Source organism: Bufo bufo, chromosome 8 (assembly GCF_905171765.1).
Source record: "Bufo bufo chromosome 8, aBufBuf1.1, whole genome shotgun sequence".
Lineage (NCBI taxonomy): Eukaryota > Metazoa > Chordata > Amphibia > Anura > Bufonidae > Bufo > Bufo bufo.
Genome location: NC_053396.1, coordinates 11,379,394 through 11,406,873, shown reverse-complemented (window position 1 = coordinate 11,406,873; position 27,480 = coordinate 11,379,394). Strand labels below are relative to the sequence as shown.

Below are 27,480 nucleotides of genomic sequence, written 5' to 3'. Positions count from 1 at the left end.
TACATTACATTACTTATCCTGTACTGATCCGGAGTTACATCCTGTATTATACTCCAGAGCTGCACTCACTATTCTGCTGGTGCAGTCACTGTGTACATACATTACTTATCCTGTATTGATCCTGAGTTACATCCTGTATCATACTCCAGAGCTGCACTCACTATTCTGCTGGTGCAGTCACTGTGTACATACATTACTTATCCTGTGCTTATCCTCAGTTACATCCTGTATTATACTCCAGAGCTGCACTCACTATTCTGCTGGTGCAGTCACTGTGTACATACATTACTTATCCTGTACTGATCCTGAGTTACATCCTGCATTATACTCTAGAGCTGCACTCACTATTCTGCTGGTGCAGTCACTGTGTGCATACATTACTTATCCTGTGCTGATCCTCAGTTACATCCTGTATTATACTCCAGAGCTGCACTCACTATTCTGCTGGTGCAGTCACTGTATACATACTTTACATTACTTATCCTGTACTGATCCTGAGTTACATCCTGTATTATACTCCAGAGCTGCACTCACTATTCTGCTGGTGCAGTCATCGTGTACATACATAACTTATCCTGTACTGATCCTGAGTTACATCCTGTATTATACTCCAGAGCTGCACTCGCTATTCTGCTGGTACAGTCACTGTGTACATACATTACTTATACTATACTGATGCTGAGTTACATCCTGTATTATACTCCAGAGCTGCACTCACTATTCTGCTGGTGCAGTCATCGTGTACATACATTACTTATCCTGTACTGATCCTGAGTTACATCCTGTATTATACTCCAGAGCTGCACTCACTATTCTGCTGGTGCAGTCACTGTGTACATACATTACTTATACTATACTGATGCTGAGTTACATCCTGTATTATATTCCAGAGCTGCACTCACTATTCTGCTGGTGCAGTCACTGTGTACATACCGTACATTACTTATCCTGTACTGATGCTGAGTTACATCCTGTATTATACTCCAGAGCTGCACTCACTATTCTGCTGGTGCAGTCATCGTGTACATACATTACTTATCCTGTACTGATCCTGAGTTACATCCTGTATTATACTCCAGAGCTGCACTCACTATTCTGCTGGTGCAGTCACTGTGTACATACATTACTTATACTATACTGATGCTGAGTTACATCCTGTATTATATTCCAGAGCTGCACTCACTATTCTGCTGGTGCAGTCACTGTGTACATACCGTACATTACTTATCCTGTACTGATCCTGAGTTACATCCTGTATCATACTCCAGAGCTGCACCCACTATTCTGTTGGTGCAGTCACTGTGTACATACATTACATTACTTATCCTGTACTGATCCGGAGTTACATCCTGTATTATACTCCAGAGCTGCACTCACTATTCTGCTGGTGCAGTCACTGTGTACATACATTACTTATCCTGTATTGATCCTGAGTTACATCCTGTATCATACTCCAGAGCTGCACTCACTATTCTGCTGGTGCAGTCACTGTGTACATACATTACTTATCCTGTACTGATCCTGAGTTACATCCTGCATTATACTCTAGAGCTGCACTCACTATTCTGCTGGTGCAGTCACTGTGTGCATACATTACTTATCCTGTGCTGATCCTCAGTTACATCCTGTATTATACTCCAGAGCTGCACTCACTATTCTGCTTGTGCAGTCACTGTGTACATACATTACTTATCCTGTGCTGATCCTCAGTTACATCCTGTATCATACTCCAGAGCTGCACTCACTATTCTGCTGGTGCAGTCACTGTGTACATACATTACTTATCCTGTACTGATCCTGAGTTACATCCTGCATTATACTCTAGAGCTGCACTCACTATTCTGCTGGTGCAGTCACTGTGTACATACATTACTTATCCTGTACTGGTCCTGAGTTACATCCTGTATTATACTCCAGAGCTGCACTCACTATTCTGCTGGTGCAGTCACTGTGTACATACATTACTTATCCTGTACTGATCCTGAGTTACATCCTCTATTATACTCCAGAGCTGCACTCACTATTCTGCTGGTGGAGTCACTGTGTACATACATTACTTATCCTGTACTGATCCTCAGTTACATCCTGTATTATAGTCCAGGGCTCAGGATCAGTACCGTTGAACATTTTTCCATGGATTTTGGATCATCCAGATGTCTAACCACATTGACCAGGCTTCTTCTATATTTTCTGTTCAAAATGGAGACCTGTGCAATTGTGGAGTTCTGAAGTTTGGTGCACCCTAGTGGTCATTCTCAGGAAGGCTGGGGCTAGGGCGAAATTTGCCAAAGGGTTCTTCTGTTATTTGGGTAAATGGCGCCCTTTATTTGGGGTTGGGGATATTCTGCTTTGGGGCCCGGTACCCCAGTGTATATATCTAATTATCAGGCAGTAACATAAGGCCCGTTTTATATTGATACCGGCCTTGTAATCTTCTTTACTGCCGTGCTTCCAGGACCTTAAAGGTGTGTGTATAGTTGTCTCCTATCGAAAGCACAGGTAAAAAGTGTCCGGTTGATGAGGGTCTGACCACTAGGACCTCCGCCGATTATGAGAACGGGGGTCCCGAGTACCCCGAATGAATGGAGTGGCGGTCGAGCATGCCCACTACTGTTCCATTTATCTCTATCAGGTTGCCGGAGATCGCTAAGCGCTGTAATTGGCTATAGAGAATGAATAGAGTGGAGGTGTGCATGCTCAACCATCACCCATTCATTTGGGGAACTCGGGACCCTAATCTTTTAATGGGTGGGGGTCCTATGGAGAGGGAATACGTTTATATTTTAGGACAACCCCTTTAAAAGGGTTGTCCACGAGTTTTATTTAAATCTCTGTTCTGGTCCCTCGGCCTCCACACGGACAGGGTCACTTGCATTGCTGCAGCCAATGAGTGCATTCTGTGGTGACGTGTCCTCAAGAAGCAAACACTACTGGGTCATGTGCCGATTGGGGACACATAACCACTGGGTCAGTCACGGCGCATGTGACAGACGGGGACTGTAAGTTCAGTGATGGTGAAGGTGCCGCAGAGCCTTAAAAATCTGCACAAAAGAAAAACTGCCTCAAAATTGCATGTTTAATTTCAGCCTTATACACACGTGGACAGGAAGCTTTTTTCCTCTGTGCTGCTCTGGATTATCCCAGGTTTTGTCCACGGTCCTTTATTGCTAGAAGACGTGCAGTTTTTGAGGACACGGTGTGTGACTGACGTGCGCCAGTGAGTGGGGTTCCGATTAATATGCCCCCCCCCCCCCCCCCGCAGTATACGCCATGGGAGTAATACGTCTTCCAATAATCATTTTATTCTGGTTTCAGATGGGAATTAGTTGTTTTCAGTTTTATGAAGTTTAACCCTTTCCCCAAAACGTTTCAGTTGAATTCCTTAGAAATTTGAGGTTTTGTAGAAATGATCCCTTCTCACTTCCCTTTTGAAATGATGCCCGTAGTTTGTGAAATTTCTTTCTAACAACGGCTTTGGTGCTTCGCCAACCTGAATGTGAACACCCGGGGCCAGAGTGGGATCTAGACAGGACAGTGTCTGACTGAACACCTCCAACGCTATATCTAGGATTCCTGGTGGTCCGATTGACCTATGATCTAGAGCGGGGTTCCCCCCAACTCCAGTCCTCAAGGCCCTCCTACCGGTCATGATGTGAGAATATCCCACAGAATGAATACCTGCGGTAAATCCTGATGTATTGAAAATAATTATATCACCTGCTGAATACTAAGGAAATCCTAAAAACCTGACCGTTAGGTGGGCCTCGAGGCCTGGAGTTGAGGGACACTGATCTAGAACCTGTGGCACTCCAGGTGTTGCAAAACTACAAATTCCAGCATGCCTTGCTACAGGCTGGAGACCACCGATCTAGAACCTTCTGAGCATGTGGTATGGTACCCCCTGGGGGTACTTGCGCTCTCTGAATGCTGTAGGTTAGCTAAACCCTCCTATATCAGCCGACCAACTCCAGCTGCTGTGAAACTACAGCTCCCAGCATGCACACTTGCTTGGCTGTTTTTTTTTTTAACTCCCACAGAAGTAAAAGGAGTATTCTGGGAGTTGTAGTTTCAGAACAGCTGGAGTGCCGGCGGTGGCTGATCCCTGATCTAATGTTTATGGGGGCCTCCGACTGTCCCCTGGCGGCAGAAATCAGGGGAGATAAGGACTGGGCTGTTGGATTTCAACATACCTGATCATTATATATTTCAGGGAGGTAATTCAAAAGTTTTTCCTCCCCTCCCCAGTTATCTCGGCCACTACGGGCACTACAAGGGGCTACCATTAGGGTACTTTGACACTTGCGTTTTTCTTTTCCGGCATAGAGTTACGTCCTAGGGGCTCTATACCGGGAAATTACTGATCAGTTTTATCCCCATGCATTGTGAATGGAGAGCGATCCGTTCAGGATGTTTTCAGTTCAGTCTTTTTGACTGATCAGGCAAAAGATAAAACCGCAGCATGCTACAGTTTTATCTCTGGCCAAAAAAACTTGCCTGAATGACGGATTTTTTTCCATAGGAATGTATTGGTGCCGGATCCGTCCTTCCAGTCTGCGCATAAAAAGGTGAAAAAAATAAATGCCGGATCCGTTTTGCCGGATGACACAGGAAAGACGGATCCGGCATTTCAATACATTTTTCAGACTGATCAGGCATTTTTCAGACTGATCAGGATCCTGATCAGTCTTACAAATGCCATCAGTTGGTATACGTTTTGCCTGATCCGGCAGGCAGTTCCGGCGACGGAACTGCCTGCCGGATCACTCTGCCGCAAGTGTGAAAGTAGTCATTCTCACTCATGGAGCTCTGAGGAACCTTCAGGAGCTAAAGAGTGGAAGGGATTATACCAACCAATCAGAGATCAGTTTATACTTTCTAAAACGGTCCGGGAATCTGAAATGTGGATTGGGATTGGTTGTCTGAGGCCGCTCTACATTTTAGCAATTCTCCAGTCATCCCCGTCGGCCTCGGGCCACTCGTCCTCCATCTTTGCTCCGTGCAGAAGGGATGTAAGCGCCCTAGGAATAATATACTCTAATCTGTGTGTACATCTGGCAACTGACATATGACGCGAGGACTGACCAGTATTTTGACACTGCTCTCAAGATCTCGGGTTGATAAGTTTGTTTTAAGGAAACAAGATCTGACTTCCTGTAACGGAAGAAATTTTTGTTTTTTTATCGTACTTTCAGAGAGTAAAACTTCTTATTCTTTGTTTCATACTGTACGTGACGGGCGATACTCACCGACGGTGTAAAGTGCGGGCAGAGACCCCGGCGAAGTGACATATGAATCATTACATCTGGATAAAATAAAGGTCATTTCCACCGACAGATAGGGAAAAAATTCACTCACTGTTAGTCGTATCTGTTCCTGGAAAGGCTGGGTGAGAATATGGCCGCTGCTGTGACATATCGCCGTGGTTGATTATTAGATTACAAGGCAGATTTACTTCTCAGGAGCCTGGGAAAGCTGGGTGGAGATCACTGTGTGAGCTGTCATGGAGAAACATATGGATAAGGTTATTATAGGGCAGAGGTCAGCAACCTTCAACGCTCCAGCTGTTGTAAAACTACAATTCCCAGCATGCTCAATTCATTTCTATGGGAGTTCGGAGAAGAGCAGAGGAAGTATGCATGCTGGGAGTTGTAGTTTCACAACAGCTGGAGTTCCGAAGGTTGCCTACCCCTGTTATCATAGATCTGAGAAAGATACAGCAGTGACCTCCCACAATTCCATTCACTACAGCACTCGCATACCTGTGTTCATCCAGTACCACCTGGTGCATGTGACAGTTACAGAACAGGTAGATAATAAGTCGACATGTCAGTGCAGATGATATACATGCCCTTCATGATCTATGGGAGGTTGGGTGACCCACCCCATGGGCATTGTAATGGTGGCCATCAGTGGTTGTCACTCAGCATCTGTGTGGCGCCAGGTCTGTGTAAGCTGCTGCAGGGTTCAGTACCTTGGACAGCAGGCGCACTGCTCCATCTTTGGAGTCCTAAACTCAGACTAAGGGCTCATGCACACTAACGTCTTTTTGGTCCGCATCCGATCTGCATTTTATGCGGGTCGGATGCAGACCCATTAACTTCAATGGGCCACAAAAGATGCGGACAGCGCTCCATGTGTTGTCCGCATCTGTAAGTCCGTTCCGTGGCCCTGCAAAAAAAATAAAATAAATAGAACATGTCCTATTCTTGTCTATTTTCCGGAATAAGGATAGGACAGTTCTATAGAGGGCAGGACATTCTGTTCCGCAAAATGCGGAAAACACACGGGTGGTATCCGTGTTTTGCACGTGTGCCTGATCCCTAAGCAACAGACCACAGATGGGATTCTTTGCCACTAGGCTCCCCAAATTAAGATATGCAGACACCCATACACCAGTGACAAGTCAGGTGAGGAGGTACAATCGGACAGCCCTTATGGGTGTGCACTGCATATATCCCCTGCTGTGCATTTGTCTGTAGTTATATTTTTGTCCACACGTGGCAATGTAATTACAATGATATTATCACCACTAGGGGGCAGTATAACAACCATTACATTTTTGTTCACAGGGGGCAGTATTATAGAAGTGATGGTGTAGAGAAATTCTACTGAGGTTGTCACGACAGTGACTGAAAGGGTTTGAAAAGCGACAACTACTTTTGCAGGCCAGAAATGAGTTTAAGGCAGTTGTCACTTCCCTGCCCCTCTCCTCTTGCAAGCTCTATACTCTGTAGAGGCTAGCGATGGAGCAGAAAGACTTCTTCTTCATGGCTGATGGCAGGAAGGTGAATGATGACTTACCACATGTGTATTGTGTTGTAACCCAGGTGCCCAGTAATGGAGTTTACATCTCTGTCCGGGAGCCAGGAGCCTGTCACCCAGTATTCAGATTCCACCATCACTCAAAGCAACGAGGAGCATGATTTCTTCTACAACCTGGGCAGCGACAGTAACCCGTCTCAGTATGGTGGAGCTGTCCCCAGCCGTGAGGTGACCGCTTTCCGTCATTCGTCAGGTAGGTGGATTTCATCTCTTTTATAGCCCAGCCGCCATTCACTATTCCTTCTTGTCTATAGGGGGCAGTATATATATATATATATATATATATATATATATATATATATACAGTACAGACCAAAAGTTTGGACACATCTTCTCATTCAAAGAGTTTTCTTTATTTTCAGGACTATGAAGGCATCAAAACTATGAATTAACACATGTGGAAATATATACATAACAAACAAGTGTGAAACAACTGAAAATATGTCATATTCTAGGTTCTTCAAAGTAGCCACCTTTTGCTTTGATTACTGATTTGCACACTCTTGGCATTCTCTTGATGAGCTTCAAGAGGTAGTCCCCTGAAATGGTTTTCACTTCATAGGTGTGCCCTGTCAGGTCTAATAAGTGGGATTTCTTGCCTTATAAATGGGGTTGGGACCATCAGTTGCGTTGAGGAGAAGTCAGGTGGATACACAGCTGATAGTCCTACTGAATAGACTGTTAGAATTTGTATTATGGCAAGAAAAAAGCAGCTAAGTAAAGAAAAACGAGTGGCCATCATTACTTTAAGAAATGAAGGTCAGTCAGTCAGCCGAAAAATTGAGAAAACTTTGAAAGTAAGGGCTATTTGACCATGAAGGAGAGTGATGGGGTGCTGCGCCAGATGACCTGGCCTCCACAGTCACCGGACCTGAACCCAATCGAGATGGTTTGGGGTGAGCTGGACCGCAGAGTGAAGGCAAAAGGGCCAACAAGTGCTAAGCATCTCTGGGAACACCTTCAAGACTGTTGGAAGACCATTTCAGGGGACTACCTTTTGAAGCTCATCAAGAGAATGCCAAGAGTGTGCAAAGCAGTAATCAAAGCAAAAGGTGGCTACTTTGAAGAACCTAGAATATGACATATTTTCAGTTGTTTCACACTTGTTTGTTATGTATATAATTCCACATGTGTTAATTCATAGTTTTGATGCCTTCATAGTCATGAAAATAAAGAAAACTCTTTGAATGAGAAGGTGTGTCCAAACTTTTGGTCTGTACTGTATATATACAGTATACTGTCCTCTTCCGTGTCAATTACTTTACAGTTTAGTGTCCTCTGCGAAAATTGATATTTTACTATGCAAGCCTTTTACAAGATCATTAATAAATATATTGAAGAGAATAGAGCCCAGTACTGACCCCTGAGGTACTCCACTAGTGACAGTGACCCCTCCAATACTGACCCCTGAGGTACTCCACTAGTGACAGTGACCCCTCCAGTACTGACCCCTGAGGTACTCCACCAGTGACAGTGACCCCTCCAGTACTGACCCCTGAGGTACCCCACTAGTGACAGTGACCCCTCCAGTACTGACCCCTGAGGTACTCCACTAGTGACAGTGACCCAATCTGAGTGTGTACCACTAATACCCACCCTCTGTTTTCTATCACTCAGCCAGTTACTTACCCACATACAGACGTTTTCTCCCAGTCCGAGCATTCTCATTTTATATACTAACCTTTTATGCGGTACAGTGTCAAATGCTTTGGAGAAGTCCAGATACACGACATCCATTGATTCGCCGCTGTCAAGTCTAGAACTTACCTCCTCATAGAAACTGATTAGTTTGACATGACCGATCCCTCACGAAGCCATGCTGATATGGCGTTATTTGCTTATTTCCGTTGAGATGCTCTAAGATAGCATCTCTCAGAAAACCTTCAAACAGTTTACCCACAACAGATGTTAAACTTACCGGCCTATAGTTTCCAGGCTCTGTTTTTGGACCCTTTTTGAATATTGGCGCCACATTTGTCATGCGCCAATCCTGTGGAACACTCCCTGTCAGTATAGAGTCCGCAAATATCAGAAAAAAGGGTCTGGCTTTGACATTACTTAATTCCCTTAGGATACGGGGGTGTATGCCATCCGGTCCTGGCGATTTGTCTATTTTAATCTTTTTAAGACGCCGCTGTACTTCTTCCTGGGTCAGACAGGATACTTTTAATGGGGAATTTACTTTTACATTCAGCATTTCTTCTGACAGTTTATTTTCCTCAGTGAATACATTGGAGAAAACAATATTTAACTGCTTTGCTTTCTCCTCGTCGCTCTCTGCGACTCCCCCCCCTCCTTATTACTCTTTAAAGGGCCGACACCTTCAGATTTATACTTTTTAACATTTATATAATTGAAGAACATTTTGGGGTTAGTTTTACTCTCTTTGGCAATTAATCTCTCGGTCTCTAGTTTGGCCGCTTTTATTAGTTTTTTACATGTTCTATTTTTTTCCTTATAGTTTTCCAGTGCTTCCTCGCTACCCTCCTGTTTTAGTGATTTATATGCTTTCTTTTTGTCATTCATTGCTTTATTTACAGTTCTATTTATCCACATTGGTTTCTTTTTGTTCCTTAACCTTTTATTCCCATACGGTATGTACCTCTCACAATGAGATTTTACGATGCTTTTAAAGATATCCCATTTTGTGGCTGTATTTTGATTTTTGAGGACTTTGTCCCAGTTAGTTACGCCTATGGCCTCTCTTAGTTGGCTAAATTTAGCTTTTTCGAAGTTTGGTATTTTTGTTCCTCCCTGTAGAAACGCTCTTTTGAATGATAATTGGAAGGTTATTACTTTATGGTCACTATTTCCCAGGTGTCCCCCGACCTGCACGTCTGTTGTTCTGTCAGGTCTATTGGTTAATACTAAGTCCAGTATGGCCGTCCCTCTAGTCGGGTCCTGAACTGGTTGGGAGAGGTAATTGTCTTTGGTTATTGCCAAGAACCTGTTTCCTTTAGGAGATGTACAGGTTCAGTTTCCCAGTCTATATCTGGGTAGTTGAAGTCCCCCATAATAACCACCTCATTATGATTTTTTGTTACGTATATAGACCGGAGGAGGATCAGTTACGGTCATCAATTAGCAACACCTGGAGGGTTAACCCTGACTCTCCTGTAGAGTAACAAGAATAACATAAGACACTGACAATATTACAAGAGATGTAAACAGCTACATAAAATAATGCACAGAGCAACGAGGAAGAAAACTATAATTAATAATGCAGGATGATATCTTATTTTCTATTTAGGTATTACGAATCCAATCCACCTTTAAATTAAAAGCGTTGGCTCACCTCTCATATTGGTAGCATAAACCAACATCAGGTTTGGGTTCCACCTCTGGAACCCACATCTATCTTTAGAACGGGACCCCCAAAGTGAACAAGGGCACACCACGCAAGAGCGGCCACCCTCCAATTACTTCTACATGATAGCCAAGCACTGGTGAAATAAACCAGCACTGGTGAACTCCCATTTACTTCTATAGAACTCCCATAGAAGTGAATGGAGAGCACACCGCGCATGGGTGGTGCGCCCTCATTCACTTCGAGGGTCCAATTCTAGAGATAGGTGCGGGTCCCGCACCTATCTGACGTTGGTGGCATATCCTAGCCATATGCCACCAATGTATGAGATGTGCCAACCTCTTTAATTTCTGCATGTAATACCAGCTCTCTTCTCCACTAACGAGCAGGCGATTGCCGGGAAGGAACGCCTACCTCCCAGACACTTGCCTGCCTCATCGCATAATGTAATACAGCCCTATTAGTCTAGATTTGTTGCCCACCAGGATTGGTAAGAATACGCGTAATGATCAAACCTCCCATCTGTAGTTTGTTTCCACTCCCCATACTTTGGAGTTTCAGGATGTTTGTCATATTATTAAGAAGTATTTGCCCGTTTCACATCTGTTAACCAGGGTTTGTAGATGTCGTACAGCGCAAGCCACGCCAGAGCCAAAATGTTGGGACAACTATTGTCCCCCAGTTTGTTCAGGGATCAAAAAAAGCTATAGTGTGAACAGGACCCGGCTCGGATCTATAGGCACATATAAATGCGGACATACCGGATGTACCTGTTACAGTGTAACAAAGGTATCATTCCTCATCCAACGGTTCAAAGCAAAAAAATGAAACGCCGAATCAACTGTAAGGGCTCATTCAGACGGCTGTAGTTCTGGGTCTGCAAAATTGTGGAACGGGTCCAGACCCATTCATTTCAATGGGGCCGCAAAAGATGCGGACAGCACACCGTGTACTGTCCCCATCTGTAGTTCTGTTCCATGGCCCCGCAAATAATATAGAGCATGTCCTATTCTTGTCCACAATCCCAGACAAGATTAGGCGTTTCTATATAGCGCTGGCCCTGTGCGGTCCGCAAAATCTCCACATTCATTGCTGTGCTAAATCTCAAGGGAGTGACCTTTCTGCTGCAGCTAAGGGTACTTTCACACTAGTGTTTTTGTTTTCCGGTATTGAGTTCCATCCTCGGGGCTCAATACCGGAAGAAAAACTGATCAGTTTTATCCAAATGCATTGTGAATGGAGAGCAAATCCGTTCAAGATGTCTTCAGTTCAGTTCCTCTTCAGTTTTTTGGCCGGAGAAAATACCGCAGCATGCTGTAGTTTTCTCTCCGGCCAAAAATCCTAAACACATGCCGGATCAAATTTCCATTGAAATGCAAGTGTTCCGGCAAAACGGATCCGGCTTTGCAGTCTGCGCATGTGCAGACCTTTAAAAATAAGAAAAATAAATAAATACCAGATCAGTTTTTCCGGTTGAGAACCGGACAGACGGATCCGGTATTGCAATGCATTTGTGAGACTTCTGGCAAAACCAGAAGATGTGAGACAAAGTGCCTGTGTCTTCCAGACACCTCCAGCATTTGTCATCTTGTCTCATACCTCTTATAAACATTTGCTTCGGAGTCAGATACCACTGGGTAAGGACTTTGTATGTGTGCTCCTGTATCCTGGTGCACCTAGAGAAACCATGTGGATGCGCATGATATCAGTTTCATTCAGCTCTACCTCTAGTTCAGCAGCCCAATGCCTCAGGTATTGCGGTGTTCCAGGGGAGCGGGGATTCACCAATGACAAGTAGCATAGGGAAATAAGTTTGCGTGGAATGGACTCCGATGTCAAGAGTTTCTCAAACCAAGACTGGGTAGGTCTGTGTCTATTACTCTTTATTAGTGGTTTAGAGACTGAGTTAAGCTCAATCAGTTCCAGAAAATTACACGATTTTATAAGGTTGTGTAACGGGTGTTGGTCAGAGAGATCTCCAGAGGTCGCCCCTAGGAATTCCTCTGTCTTAAACTTACGTAGTTTAAGCCAAGTCTTAGCTGTTTGTTTGGTATTTGGGCGAGAAGCGAAGGGGAGAAGGTCCGCTGGCATAGAGGGGGAAGGGTTATTCAGGAGATTCAGTTTGCCATTCAACTGTTGAATTACTGAGGCGGTTCCCCTAAGTAGAACTTGCGACCTGAGATTAGAAGTAGTAAGACCCCAGAGACCAGCCCTCTGAACAGGTGAGAGTTGGGCAAGTTCTAAATCGCTTCCCCAAGTTTGGTATTTAGTGGCATGTAATTGAATCCATCTTTTTAGATGAATCGCCTGATAGTAAAGGTGTGCGTCTGGTAACCCAAACCCCCCCCGTGTTCCTCCTCTGTATCAGCCTATTGTGGGCTAACCTAGCGGACTTCCCACCCCACAGGAACGTTCTAAATAACCTCCTAACCTGGCAAAAGAAGGACATAGGGAGAAAGACGGGCAGCATCTGAAGCACATAGAGGAGTCTGGGCATGATGAAGGCCTTCAGAAGATTCTTTCTGCCCATCCATGAGACATATGGGATTTTAAGAGAATGAAGCTGACTCTGTATATCGTTTAATAGGGGTTTTAAGTTCAAAATAAAAATTTGGTCTAGATTAGCCGGTAACTTAATCCCCAAATAGGAAAGGTGAGATCCCTGCCAAATGAACGGGGTTGTGCCCTTTAAAAAGGAAATCATTTTGCTTGGCGCTGAGACGTTCATCGCCTCTGATTTCGTATAATTAACTTTAAAGTTAGAAATCCTCCCATATAATTCGAAAAGGGATAGAAGATGCGGAAAGGCCTCGACAGGGTTTGGGAGCATAACCAGAAGGTCATCCGCATAAGCGGCATTTATAAACTCAGCAGAGCTACCCTTAACTTTGAGGCCCCTTATACCCGGATGTTCTCGTATAGCTTGCAATAATGTCTCCATTACCATGACATATAGTGTAGGTGACAGTGGGCAGCCCTGACGAGTCCCGTTTGTAATCGGGAATGGTTGAGATAATGTACCATTCACTCTTATGCGGGCACTAGGTTCATGGTAGAGGGACATGATGGCGGTTTGGAATTTCTCTGGAACGCCAAATTTATGTAGGGTTTTCCTCATATAGCTCCAACTCACCCTGTCAAAGGCCTTTTCCGCATCCACACCCAAAAGGACCAGTGAGGTCTTTTTTTTCTTAGCCAATTGCATCGCTGAGAGTACTCTACAAGAGTTCTGATTGCCCTCTCGTCCAGGCACAAACCCGGCTTGGTCAGCGTGAATTAGTTTCGGCAGGAGGGGTGCAAGGCGGGTAGCTAACAATTTGGCCCATAATTTAATATCGACGTTGAGGAGTGAAATCGGCCTATAACTGCCGCATTGGTTATGGTCCTTTCCTGCTTTTGGAAGAATTGTGACCGTCGCCTCTAGGGATTGTCTGTGGAGAGTGGAACCATTTAAAAGGGAGTTACACCAAGCGGCCATACGAGGGGTTAAATTAGTTGATAGCTTTTTATAATACCCCACCGAGAACCCATCAGGCCCAGGACATTTCCCCATTGGCATAGAACTCAGTATATTTGCTATTTCTTCTATTGTGATTGGGGCAAGGAGCTGTTCCCTATCTTTGGTCTCCAGTTTGGGTAAATTGAGATTCAGCAGGAACTTATCAGCCACCTCTTCTATGTTTGCTTCTGTGTCTCCGTCTGGGCATCGGAGACCATAAAGCTGGCTATAGAACTTTTGGAATTCTTTCGCAATATCTGAAGTTTTATGTAATAGCCTACCATCTTTACTTTTAATTCCAGGTATATAGGAAGCGTCTTTTTTCTGTTTAAGAAGCGAAGCCATAAGCCTCGTCCCCTTGTCCCCATGAGCGTAGAAACGGAACTGGGCATACTGGTAAGATTTGGCCTGGTGATAGTTAAGGTGATCCTTAAATTTTTTTCCTAGTTAGTGTTAGTTCTTGTTGGGCCTCTAAAGTTTTACATTTCTTGTGTAGAGATTCTAAAGCCGAAATCTTCTCTAGCAATGAATGGAAGGTTTTTTGTCTTTCTTTTTTTTTCCGACTACCCAGGGCAATCAGCTCCCCTCTGATGACCGCCTTGTGTGTCTCCCAGACAGTAGTGACAGAAACGTCATCCGTGGTGTTCTCCTTGAAGAAGTGTTGTAGCTTGGCTTCCATGTCTCTCATTCCCTCCACATCATCCAGCAGAGTTTCATTTAATCTCCATTGTCGAGATTGCTGAGGCAATTCAGAGAACACCACGGATGTCGTGACAGGAGCGTGGTCCGATACTGTCATAGGATCAATGGTGGAGTTATTCACCAGGTCAGCATGGTTACTAGAGATAAAAATATAGTCTAGCCTGGAATAGACCTTGTGCGGAGCTGAGAAGAATGTATAATCCAGATCAGTGGGATGAGTCAGGCGCCAAGTGTCTATTAATTGGGCCCCTGCTAAGTGCTTATTAATCCTGCCAATAGCCGCTTGAGTCAATTGGGAGGAATGGTCTGAAGCGTCTACCAGTGGGTTTAGGGCAACGTTGAGATCGCCCCCTACCAGCCATATGCCTTCTGCAAATGAGGTGTTAGTTTAGACAGTGTAGCCTTCAACCATAGGCCCTGCCCCCAGTTAGGACTATACAGACTCGCCAGTGTCACTAGTACGGTCCCTATCTTGCCCTTTACAAACATGAAGCGTCCCTCTGGATCAGTCAGAGATGCAATAAGGGAGAAGGGAACCCTCTTGGATATGGCAATCCCCGGACCCCTGGACGCCTTAGCATGGCTGCTGATGAACCAGTGCTGAAAGTAGGACTGGGAGAGTTTAGGAACATGTCCTAACTTAAGGTGCAGCTCTTGAAAAAAACAGACATCTGTGCGTCGCTTCTTTAGAAGTCTGATCACCTGTGAGCGTTTTTGGGGGGTGTTAAAACCCCGTACGTTAAATTAATTGCAATTAACTGAAGCCATCAGTATAGTGATGTACGCATATGTGTGCAGTCAATGACATATGTGAGCATGGATAGGAAAACAGGGGAAACATAACAAGGTGTGTAACCCAAAAAAGCCTTGCCTTGGACAAGGACCTTTGAACCCTTTTGCCAAAAACTTGCAATCACAAGCAAGACATGCATTTTAAAAAACAAAAGGAGTTCAAAGGAAGTGAGAGAACTCCATGCGGGAGCACAGGAACCACCGGTGGCAAGGTGGGAGCAGGCCGACATACTCAGTGTCAGACAGTACTACTCCTGGAGCCACAAATCAGGATTCCATACCCCTACAAAGTGTGCCGAAATTATACCTATGTAAACACAACGACTCTCCTAACCGCATATAAGAGTCTGAATGTACATAGAAGGGAATCACAATATACTGTGCGCAACTTCTGTGTGCAAACATGAGAGCATGCATTACTTAATTGACCTCCATGAAAATCGCCTTATATAACCTCAAGTGAATGCTGCCTAGCACCTGTCTTACAGAGATCACTGCTATCCCCCATCATAAAGGCGCTCCCCGAACATTAACTTAGAAGCCTCCATTTAGACAGTCCACATACGACCTGTGGAAAATGTTCAGGTGATTCTTTGCTTAGCCCCTGGACCTTTTCTTGGTGGCACCTTAGACCATCTGGAACTGTCGGGGAGGTCTGGAAGCGGGACACCAGTGTCCGCCGAGGGCAGCCATGATGAAATATCTTGTGGCGTAGTATTGAGCAGCTCCCACGCCGCCGGCAGATCACTGGGGGTCCTAATCGTGCACCTCTTGCCTTCCTTAGAGAACGTAATGCCAAAGGGAAATAGCCACTTGAATGGAATCTTGCTCAGCCGCAGTATCTCGGTGACAGGGCGCAGGGCTCTTCTTTTACTTAAGGTTGAGGGCGCGAGATCTTGGAACCGCAGGATCTTGGTTCCATCATACTTTAGCTCCCCTTTCTCTCTGGCTGCCTTAAAAATCGCAGCGGTATCTACATAACGTAGAAGTCCACATACCACATCACGAGGGGGGTCTCCATCTCTGGGTTTAGGGCGCAGGGAGCGATGAATGCGCTCAATTGTGATTGCAGAAGCACCTTCAGGGCCCAGCAGAGAAGCGAAAATGGCGGACGCTGCTTCAGGTAACTCTTCATGCGACACCGCTTCTGGCAGCCCTCCGAAGATCAGGAGAACAGAAGCAGGCGCAAGAATGTGCGCTTCAATCAGGGCGTAGGCGCGATCTAGGGAAGACAGGTAAGCAGAGCAGTTATCGCCGATTGTGCGGGCGTAATCCAGAATGGCCCCTTGCGTATTTTCGAGCCTCTCTACTCTATGGCCGATATGTTTAATGTCCCCTTTTATTTCAGTGAGCTCCTGCATCACAGGCTGTAACGCTGACAAAAGCGCCTGTTGTAGGAACCTCTTTGAAATAGGCTCCAGAGCTTCAGCCTGCGATCCCTGGGAGCCCTCAGTAGACGGGCTGTCTGCTCTTTCTGCTTCATCAATGCCTTCATCAGGGTCGCCATCTTAGGTCGCTCTGCTGCCGGAGCTGCAGACCTTTTATTGAAATATTTCTCCATTTCAGAGGGCCCCCGATCTTGCTTGAGGGGTTCAGGTCTGTTTAGGCAAATATTTGCCGATTTAGAAACATAGAAACATAGAATGTGTCGGCAGATAAGAACCATTTGGCCCATCTAGTCTGCCCAATATACTGAATACTATGGATAGCCCCCGGCCCTATCTTATATGAAGGATGGCCTTATGCCTATCCCATGCATGCTTAAACCCCTTCACTGTATTTGCAGCTACCACTTCTGCAGGAAGGCTATTCCATGCATCCACTACTCTCTCAGTAAAGTAATACTTCCTTATATTACTTTTAAACCTTTGCCCCTCTAATTTAAAACTGTGTCCTCTTGTGGTAGTTTTTCTTCTTTTAAATATGCTCTCCTCCTTTACCGAGTTGATTCCCTTTATGTATTTAAAAGTTTCTATCATATCCCCTCTGTCTCTTCATATCCCCTCTGATTTTTCCCATGTTTGTGCGGTTAGGGCGCGAAATATACCACTTTGTGAGGCAATGGAGAGGAGAGCTCTCTTCACATGCGGCCGGTCAGGACGACGGTCAAGCTCCGCCCTTATAGTAGTTATATTCTTGTACATGAGAGCAGTATTATAGTAGTTATATTCTTGTACATAGGAGACAGTATTATAGTAGTTATATTCTTGTACATAGGAGACAGTATTATAGTAGATATATTCTTGTACATAGGAGGCAGTATTATAGTAGTTATATTCTTGTACATAGGAGGCAGTATTATAGTAGTTATATTACTGTACATAGGAGCAGTATTATAGTAGTTATATTCTTGTACATAGGAGCAGTATTATAGTAGTTATATTCCTGTACATAGGAGCAGTATTATAGTAGTTATATTCTTGTACATAGGAGGCAGTATTATAGTAGTTATATTCTTGTACATAGGAGCAGTATTATAGTAGTTATATTCTTGTACATAGGAGCAGTATTATAGTAGTTATATTCTTGTACATAGGAGGCAGTATTATAGTAGTTATATTCTTGTACATAGGAGCAGTATTATAGTAGTTATATTCTTGTACATAGGAGGCAGTATTATAGTAGTTATATTCTTGTACATAGGAGCAGTATTATAGTAGTTATATTCTTGTACATAGGAGCAGTATTATAGTAGTTATATTCCTGTACATAGGAGCAGTATTATAGTAGTTATATTCTTGTACATAGGAGCAGTATTATAGTAGTTATATTCCTGTACATAGGAGCAGTATTATAGTAGTTATATTCTTGTACATAGGAGCAGTATTATAGTAGTTATATTCTTGTACATAGGAGGCAGTATTATAGTAGTTATATTCTTGTACATAGGAGCAGTATTATAGTAGTTATATTCTTGTAAATAGGTGCAGTATTATAGTAGTTATATTCTTGTAAATAGGTGCAGTATTATAGTAGTTATATTCTTGTACATAGGAGGCAGTATTATAGTAGTTATATTCTTGTACATAGGAGCAGTATTATAGTAGTTATATTCTTGTACATAGGAGCAGTATTATAGTAGTTATATTCTTGTACATAGGAGGCAGTATTATAGTAGTTATATTCTTGTACATAGGAGCAGTATTATAGTAGTTATATTCTTGTAAATAGGTGCAGTATTATAGTAGTTATATTCTTGTAAATAGGTGCAGTATTATAGTAGTTATATTCTTGTACATAGGAGCAGTATTATAGTAGTTATATTCTTGTACATAGGAGCAGTATTATAGTAGTTATATTCTTGTACATAGGAGCAGTATTATAGTAGTTATATTCTTGTACATAGGAGCAGTATTATAGTAGTTATATTCTTGTACATAGGAGGTAGTATTATAGAAGTTATATTATTGTACATAGGAGGCAGTATAATAGTAGTTATATTCCTGTACATAGGAGGCAGTATTATAGTAGTTATATTCTTGTACATAGGAGCAGTATTATAGTAGTTATATTCTTGTACATAGGAGGCAGTATAATAGTAGTTATATTCTTGTACATAGGAGCAGTATTATAGTAGTTATATTCTTGTACATAGGAGCAGTATTATAGTAGTTATATTCTTGTACATAGGAGCAGTATTATAGTAGTTATATTCTTGTACATAGGAGCAGTATTATAGTAGTTATATTCTTGTACATAGGAGCAGTATTATAGTAGTTATATTCTTGTACATAGGAGCAGTATTATAGTAGTTATATTCTTGTACATAGGAGCAGTATTATAGTAGTTATATTCATGTACATAGGAGCAGTATTATAGTAGTTATATTCTTGTACATAGGAGGCAGTATTATAGTAGTTATATTCTTGTACATAGGAGCGGTATTATAGTAGTTATATTCTTGTACATAGGAGCGGTATTATAGTAGTTATATTCTTGTACATAGGAGGCAGTATTATAGTAGTTATATTCTTGTACATAGGAGCGGTATTATAGTAGTTATATTCTTGTACATAGGATGCAGTATTATAGTAGTTATATTCTTGTACATAGCAGCAGTATTATAGTAGTTATATTCTTGTACATAAGAGCAGTATTATAGTAGTTATATTCTTGTACATAGGAGCAGTATTATAGTAGTTATATTCTTGTACATAGGAGGCAGTATTATAGTAGTTATATTCTTGTACATAGGAGGCAGTATTATAGTAGTTATATTCTTGTACATAGGAGCAGTATTATAGTAGTTATATTCTTGTACATAGGAGGCAGTATTATAGTAGTTATATTCTTGTACATAGGAGCAGTATTATAGTAGTTATATTCTTGTACATAGGAGCAGTATTATAGTAGTTATATTCCTGTACATAGGAGCAGTATTATAGTAGTTATATTCTTGTACATAGCAGTATTATAGTAGTTATATTCCTGTACATAGGAGCAGTATTATAGTAGTTATATTCTTGTACATAGGAGCAGTATTATAGTAGTTATATTCTTGTACATAGGAGGCAGTATTATAGTAGTTATATTCTTGTACATAGGAGCAGTATTATAGTAGTTATATTCTTGTAAATAGGTGCAGTATTATAGTAGTTATATTCTTGTAAATAGGTGCAGTATTATAGTAGTTATATTCTTGTACATAGGAGGCAGTATTATAGTAGTTATATTCTTGTACATAGGAGCAGTATTATAGTAGTTATATTCTTGTACATAGGAGCAGTATTATAGTAGTTATATTCTTGTACATAGGAGGCAGTATTATAGTAGTTATATTCTTGTACATAGGAGCAGTATTATAGTAGTTATATTCTTGTAAATAGGTGCAGTATTATAGTAGTTATATTCTTGTAAATAGGTGCAGTATTATAGTAGTTATATTCTTGTACATAGGAGCAGTATTATAGTAGTTATATTCTTGTACATAGGAGCAGTATTATAGTAGTTATATTCTTGTACATAGGAGCAGTATTATAGTAGTTATATTCTTGTACATAGGAGCAGTATTATAGTAGTTATATTCTTGTACATAGGAGGTAGTATTATAGAAGTTATATTATTGTACATAGGAGGCAGTATAATAGTAGTTATATTCCTGTACATAGGAGGCAGTATTATAGTAGTTATATTCTTGTACATAGGAGCAGTATTATAGTAGTTATATTCTTGTACATAGGAGGCAGTATAATAGTAGTTATATTCTTGTACATAGGAGCAGTATTATAGTAGTTATATTCTTGTACATAGGAGCAGTATTATAGTAGTTATATTCTTGTACATAGGAGCAGTATTATAGTAGTTATATTCTTGTACATAGGAGCAGTATTATAGTAGTTATATTCTTGTACATAGGAGCAGTATTATAGTAGTTATATTCTTGTACATAGGAGCAGTATTATAGTAGTTATATTCCTGTACATAGGAGGCAGTATTATAGTAGTTATATTCCTGTACATAGGAGCAGTATTATAGTAGTTATATTCATGTACATAGGAGCAGTATTATAGTAGTTATATTCTTGTACATAGGAGGCAGTATTATAGTAGTTATATTCTTGTACATCGGAGCGGTATTATAGTAGTTATATTCTTGTACATAGGAGCGGTATTATAGTAGTTATATTCTTGTACATAGGAGGCAGTATTATAGTAGTTATATTCTTGTACATAGGAGCGGTATTATAGTAGTTATATTCTTGTACATAGGATGCAGTATTATAGTAGTTATATTCTTGTACATAGCAGCAGTATTATAGTAGTTATATTCTTGTACATAAGAGCAGTATTATAGTAGTTATATTCTTGTACATAGGAGCAGTATTATAGTAGTTATATTCTTGTACATAGGAGGCAGTATTATAGTAGTTATATTCTTGTACATAGGAGGCAGTATTATAGTAGTTATATTCTTGTACATAGGAGCAGTATTATAGTAGTTATATTCTTGTACATAGGAGGCAGTATTATAGTAGTTATATTCTTGTACATAGGAGCAGTATTATAGTAGTTATATTCTTGTACATAGGAGGCAGTATTATAGATATATTTATGCACATAGGGGGCAGTATTTTAAAGGTGAAGACTGAAAAAAAACATGGAAAATACACTTTGGATTTTTTTTCTTTTTTGCAGTGCAACAAACCTATCCTCACTGGGCTGACAGTTCTGGATTTCCCCACAATCTGACCACCTATGGAAAAACGTATAGTACGTTACCACTGTACACATCGACAGCTTCTCCTTTAGGACCCCTTACCTCTCCCCCATTGTATTCTCCTGTACCATTGCTACTGGGTCCAGCACCATCAGCAGAACATGATGGGAGCCCTAAATTTCTTGAGACATTAAAGACGGAGAGAATGAGCCCGTTGACCGGTGACCTTGTGTCATTGGATTCACGAAGTCCGAACAGTGAAGTTATGTCTCAGATGGGATATTTCGGGTCTCCACAGGACTTCAGTAACAGTCTCTTCCAACCATCAGGTATTTTATTACTCATCCTACAACTTTTAGATTTAGCCAAAGAATGAGGACACAGAGTATGGAGGACGGTGCATTAATGGAGTAATGGGAAGTAATAGCTTACCGAGGTTTACACAGTGCAATAATAGGAGGTAGGACATTGACACTGGATTACCGTATATACTCGAGTATAAGCCGACCCGAATATAAGCCGAGGCCCCTAATTTTACCCCCAAAAAATGGGAAAAATTATTGACTCGAGTATAAGACTAGGGTGGGAAATGCAGCTATAATGCAGAGTGTATGTGTATATAATGCATATATACACACATCTGCAAGAGGGTGACTCAGATTGATGGGAGTCTGACTCTGACTCCCTGTATTTAATGCAGAGTGTGTGCATTATATACACACACACTCTGCATTAAATACAGGGAGGGGAGGCTGTGCAGGGGCCGGTACTTACTGCCGGTGTAAATCTCGCGGTCTGCTCCCAGTGTAAATCTCGCGGCCCGCGTGTCTTGCGAGATTTACACTGGGAGCTTAAAGGGACACTGACAGGCCTTCTGAGCATAATTAGCTCTTTATATGCCCCCCTAGGTCTTATAATAAGTTTCCAATTCATATAAGTATTATCCCTGTGCGCATTGTAAAACGTTAAAAATAATCTTTATAATCACCTGTCCTTTCTGCCCAAGGGGCGTTATTTGTGCCCAGCCGCGTCCCAACTGCCGGTTCCTTAGACACGCCCATCTTATTAGTATTCACTTCGCTGGGCGGTATTTTCCTGTCCCCGACATTCGGAGATCCTGCGCATGCGCCCGGCACCCTCGTTTGCCACCCTCACATTGCGCCAAGTGAATACTAATGAGATGGGCGTGTCTAAGGATCCAGGCAATGTAAGTTGCCATAATACAGACCTAGACTCGAGTATAAGACGAGGGGGCTTTTTGAGCACAAAAATATGTGCCAAAAAACTCGTCTTATACTCGAGTATATACGGTATTTAATGGTGGCTATAGTGGGGGCGACAGAAGATATAGACATGGATATATATTATACAGATTATAGATATGGAGAAAGTGAAGAACAGATTATGGGGGAGCAGGGTGTTCTAATGGCACTGGGGATGATACAGAATTACAGATGTTGGAGTGTAGTAATTGCATTGGAAGCAATAGGATAGGTATTGGGTTTCTCTGGTGGCGATGTCACACTACAGGTATGGGGGTAGCAGCTTGATGGTTATCAGAGATTGTCTTCTGCCTTTCATGTGTACTTTTCCCTATATGTCCACTAGAAGATCGAGAGTGTGTGAATTGTGGAGCCACGGTGACCCCGCTGTGGAGACGGGATATCAGCGGCCATTATCTGTGTAATGCCTGCGGCCTCTACCACAAGATGAACGGGCAAAACCGTCCACTGATCCGACCAAAGAAACGTCTGGTAAGGAACACTGAGCGGGCTCAACCCATGAATACAATTCAGGCCATAGACTGATATTTCTTGACTTGATGTTCCACTTTTTATATGTCTTAAGAGAGTTAGAAAACAGCCCGAGTCTGGGGAAGGCTGAAACGTTGTCTGTAACATAATGGACGTCTATCATTATGATTCTTGTACCTTTTGTCAAGCCCCCGGGCTCAGTCTGTTTGAGTAGTCATGACATTTGTGGTAAAGGACCATTCTTCTCAGTAATACTTGCAAAATATCCCAAAGGTATCTCCAACCATCTTGATCTTATCTCTACTTTGCAGATTGTCAGCAAGAGGGCTGGGACCCAATGTAGCAACTGTCACACAAGCACCACCACCCTGTGGAGAAGGAACGCGAGTGGTGACCCCGTCTGCAACGCCTGCGGCCTGTATTTTAAGTTGCACAATGTAAGAACCTGACATACTGTAGGTCCGAATTTTAACTCTATTATTGATTTTGTTCGGCTGGAGGGCGGTGTAAGGGCGGCCACACACTCCAGGCAGAGGGTGGTGTAAGGATGGCCACACACTCCAGAAGGGGGGCGGTGTAAGGACGGCCACACACTCCAGACGGAGGGCGGTGTAAGGACGGCCACACACTCCAGACGGAGGGCGGTGTAAGGACGGCCACACACTCCAGACGGAGGGCGGTGTAAGGACGGCCACACACTCCAGGCAGAGGGCGGTGTAAGGATGGCCACACACTCCAGGCAGAGGGCGGTGTAAGGACGGCCACACACTCCAGAAGGAGGGCGGTGTAAGGATGGCCACACACTCCAGACGGAGGGCGGTGTAAGGACGGCCACACACTCCAGAAGGAGGGCGGTGTAAGGATGGCCACACACTCCAGACGGAGGGCGGTGTAAGGACGGCCACACACTCCAGAAGGAGGGCGGTGTAAGGACGGCCACACACTCCAGGCAGAGGGTGGTGTAAGGACGGCTAAGTATTTACAATTGGTCACTAGGACCAGTGATTGTCTCTAGGTTGACACGTGTTGTGTAAATTTAACATTTATTGTTTATCCATTAAAAATACACTAATTAGAACTAACACACATTTAAAACTATCAGCTGTGTCTGCATTATAGCTGGTACGTCTATTTGTGGCTGTAAAGGCACTGGAAATGCAGTCTATACCATAGGCTACCTAGCTGACTCCACTATCTGAGTGCTGGATCTCCAGACTGTATTTTGTGTGCACCGTTAGTCTCACGGTGCACTACCTACAGGTAGTGGCAGCTCTACTCGCGTTCACCATATGCTCATTAAATGATCCTTACTGGACTTGCAAAATAACAAGGAATCAGTTGGCTAAAATGTTACATATATCACTCTCTGCCCCCCGACATGTTTCGCCAAACACTTGGCGTCTTCAGGGGTATGGGCAGGTTCACTGCCCATACCCCTGAAGACGCCAAGTGTTTGGCGAAACATGTCGGGGGGCAGAGAGTGATATATGTAACATTTTAGCCAGCTGATGCCTTGCAAAATAACAAGTCCAGTAAGGATCATTTAATGAGCATATGGTGAACGCGAGTAGAGCTGCCACTACCTGTAGGTAGTGCACCGTGAGACTAACGGTGCACACAAAATACAGTCTGGAGATCCAGCACTCAGATAGTGGAGTCAGCTAGGTAGCCTATGGTATAGACTGCATTTCCAGTGCCTTTACAGCCACAAATAGACGTACCAGCTATAATGCAGACACAGCTGATAGTTTTAAATGTGTGTTAGTTCTAATTAGTGTATTTTTAATGGATAAACAATAAATGTAAAATTTTAGATACGCTTACAACACGTGTCAACCTAGAGACAATCACTGGTCCTAGTGACCAATTGTAAATACTTAGTTTCTTATGTCTCAACACGTGTGAGTGGGTCAAATGTAAATTCACCGAGTGTAAGGACGGCCACATACTCCAGAAGGAGGGCGGTGTAAGGACGGCCACACACACTCCAGAAGGAGGGCGGTGTAAGGACGGCCACACACACTCCAGAAGGAGGGCGGTGTAAGGACGGCCACACACACTCCAGAAGGAGGGCGGTGTAAGGACGGCCACACACACTCCAGAAGGAGGGCGGTGTAAGGACGGCCACACACACTCCAGAAGGAGGGCGGTGTAAGGACGGCCACACACACTCCAGAAGGAGGGCGGTGTAAGGACGGCCACACACACTCCAGAAGGAGGGCGGTGTAAGGACGGCCACACACACTCCAGAAGGAGGGCGGTGTAAGGACGGCCACACACACTCCAGACGGAGGGCGGTGTAAGGACGGCCACATACTCCAGGCAGAGGGCGGTGTAAGGACGGCCACACACACTCCAGAAGGAGGGCGGTGTAAGGACGGCCACACACTCCAGAAGGAGGGCGGTGTAAGGACGGCCACACACACTCCAGAAGGAGGGCGGTGTAAGGACGGCCACACACACTCCAGAAGGAGGGCGGTGTAAGGACGGCCACACACACTCCAGAAGGAGGGCGGTGTAAGGATGGCCACACACACTCCAGAAGGAGGGCGGTGTAAGGACGGTCACACACACTCCAGAAGGAGGGCGGTGTAAGGACGGCCACACACTCCAGACGGAGGGCGGTGTAAGGACGGCCACACACTCCAGACAGAGGGCGGTGTAAGGACGGCCACACACTCCAGAAGGAGGGCGGTGTAAGGACGGCCACACACTCCAGAAGGAGGGCGGTGTAAGGACGGCCACACACTCCAGAAGGAGGGCGGTGTAAGGACGCCCACACACTCCAGAAGGAGGGCGGTGTAAGGACGCCCACACACTCCAGAAGGAGGGCGGTGTAAGGACGGCCACACACTCCAGAAGGAGGGCGGTGTAAGGACAGCCACACACTCCAGATGGAAGGCAGTCACTCCATTCACATCTACAGGGCTAACGGAAATAGCCGAACCAGTGCTCAGCTATTTTGGCAGTCCAATAGAAGTGAATGGAGGGTGGCCGCGCATGCACCCACTTTCCTTCACTTTGCGGTCGCCGTTCTAGAAATAGGTGCAGGTCCCAGATGTGGGATCCGCACCAATCAGACATTGATGGCATATCCTTGCAGTATGCCACCAATGTTTGAGATGACACAACCCCTTTAATATGTATGGCCAGCTTAAAGGAAAGCTATGTGACCACAAAACTAACCAGTGTTAGAGGTCCCGAAGGGGTTGCCACCAAGCTGATAAACATTTTACTATTCAGGGGTCTCAGAAGGCGTGATTAAAACTTTTGTAGAGGCTATTACTGTGGCCATATTGGAGGTCTGATAAAATTAAGAAATGTCTAGATAGAATTTTTAACGAGAGGACAACTGCTGATTTCTGGGTTTAATGGGAGAGTGGTTTTAATTTCAGGGGGCTTCTCTGTTTCTCTGTCTAGTATTACCACCACAATTTTCTATCTCAGGTGAACCGCCCCTTAACCATGAAGAAGGAGGGAATCCAAACACGTAACCGGAAAGTGAGCAGCAAGTCCAAGAAGAAGAAGCCGCAGACCTCGGATGGTCTCTTTGACCCTCTCCAGAACGGCCTGGAAGATCAAGCCATATACCCGTTTAGACCCATCTTTCTGACTGGCCAGATACCTTCTATGGGACACTTAATGCCTTGTTCGCCTCCTCCTCATCACCTGATTAGTCCTCCAAGGATCCCTCACTCACCTCCACATGTCACTTATACACCCCATATGTTATCGGGGGTCTCGTCTGCTCTCGGCTAAACAGCAGGGCATCTCCTACAGCTTCTTCTACGTGTGGACCAAGGATGAGCAGGGTCTGTCGGGTTTCTCATTTATACACAACTTTTTTCGAGCCATCTTCACCTATAATGGTATCCTCCCTCATGCACCCCACTACCTCGTCCCCCTGGAGCCTGCAGAAGAAAACAGACATTTTACCATTTATCAGCCGCGTGCTCTCTGTATATGTATTTTATAAAACAGTATATTACAAAAGAGGAGTGATTATAGGGTGTATTATGATGTGACTGTGGGGGGGGGGGGGGGGGGGGCTGAGATAGAGACAGAGGGCCGGACACTGCCCCGGGTTACAGAGACTTCTCCCTCGAGATGTCTTATTTTTATTCCCAGAATGCACAATAAAATATGTCTCTTGTGATTTCTCATCCTCCCCATCACAGTTTGGTCCTGAGGACTGGTGTAATGAAATGGGGGTTTGTGCTCAGCAGACAGTATCACACATGCTGGGATTAGATACACCAGCTCAGCAGACAGTATCACACATAAAAGGCGTCAGAACAGAAGGTATTACACATGGTAGGCTTAGATACATCGGTTCAGCAAATAGTATCACGTGAGAGGTTTAGATACACCAACACAACAGTGTAACACATGAAAGGCTTAGATACATCGGTTCAGCAGACAGTATCACACATAAGAGGCTTAGCCAT

The 27,480-nt window shown here is 43.6% G+C and overlaps 1 protein-coding gene across 1 annotated transcript in view; it reads left to right on the top strand.

Moving 5' to 3' along the window:
* Positions 1-27,260, top strand: part of GATA1 (GATA binding protein 1) — a 32,758-nt gene extending 5,498 nt beyond the window's left edge. Inside the window, exons 2-6 of the mRNA XM_040405751.1 lie at positions 6,828-7,015; positions 21,257-21,607; positions 22,887-23,032; positions 23,344-23,469; positions 26,480-27,260. Of these exons, the coding sequence (XP_040261685.1) occupies positions 6,838-7,015; positions 21,257-21,607; positions 22,887-23,032; positions 23,344-23,469; positions 26,480-26,791 (1,113 nt within the window). The 5' untranslated portion in view covers positions 6,828-6,837 and the 3' untranslated portion in view covers positions 26,792-27,260. The remainder of the gene's footprint in view (positions 1-6,827; positions 7,016-21,256; positions 21,608-22,886; positions 23,033-23,343; positions 23,470-26,479) is intronic.
* The last annotated feature ends 220 nt before the right edge of the window (positions 27,261-27,480 follow it).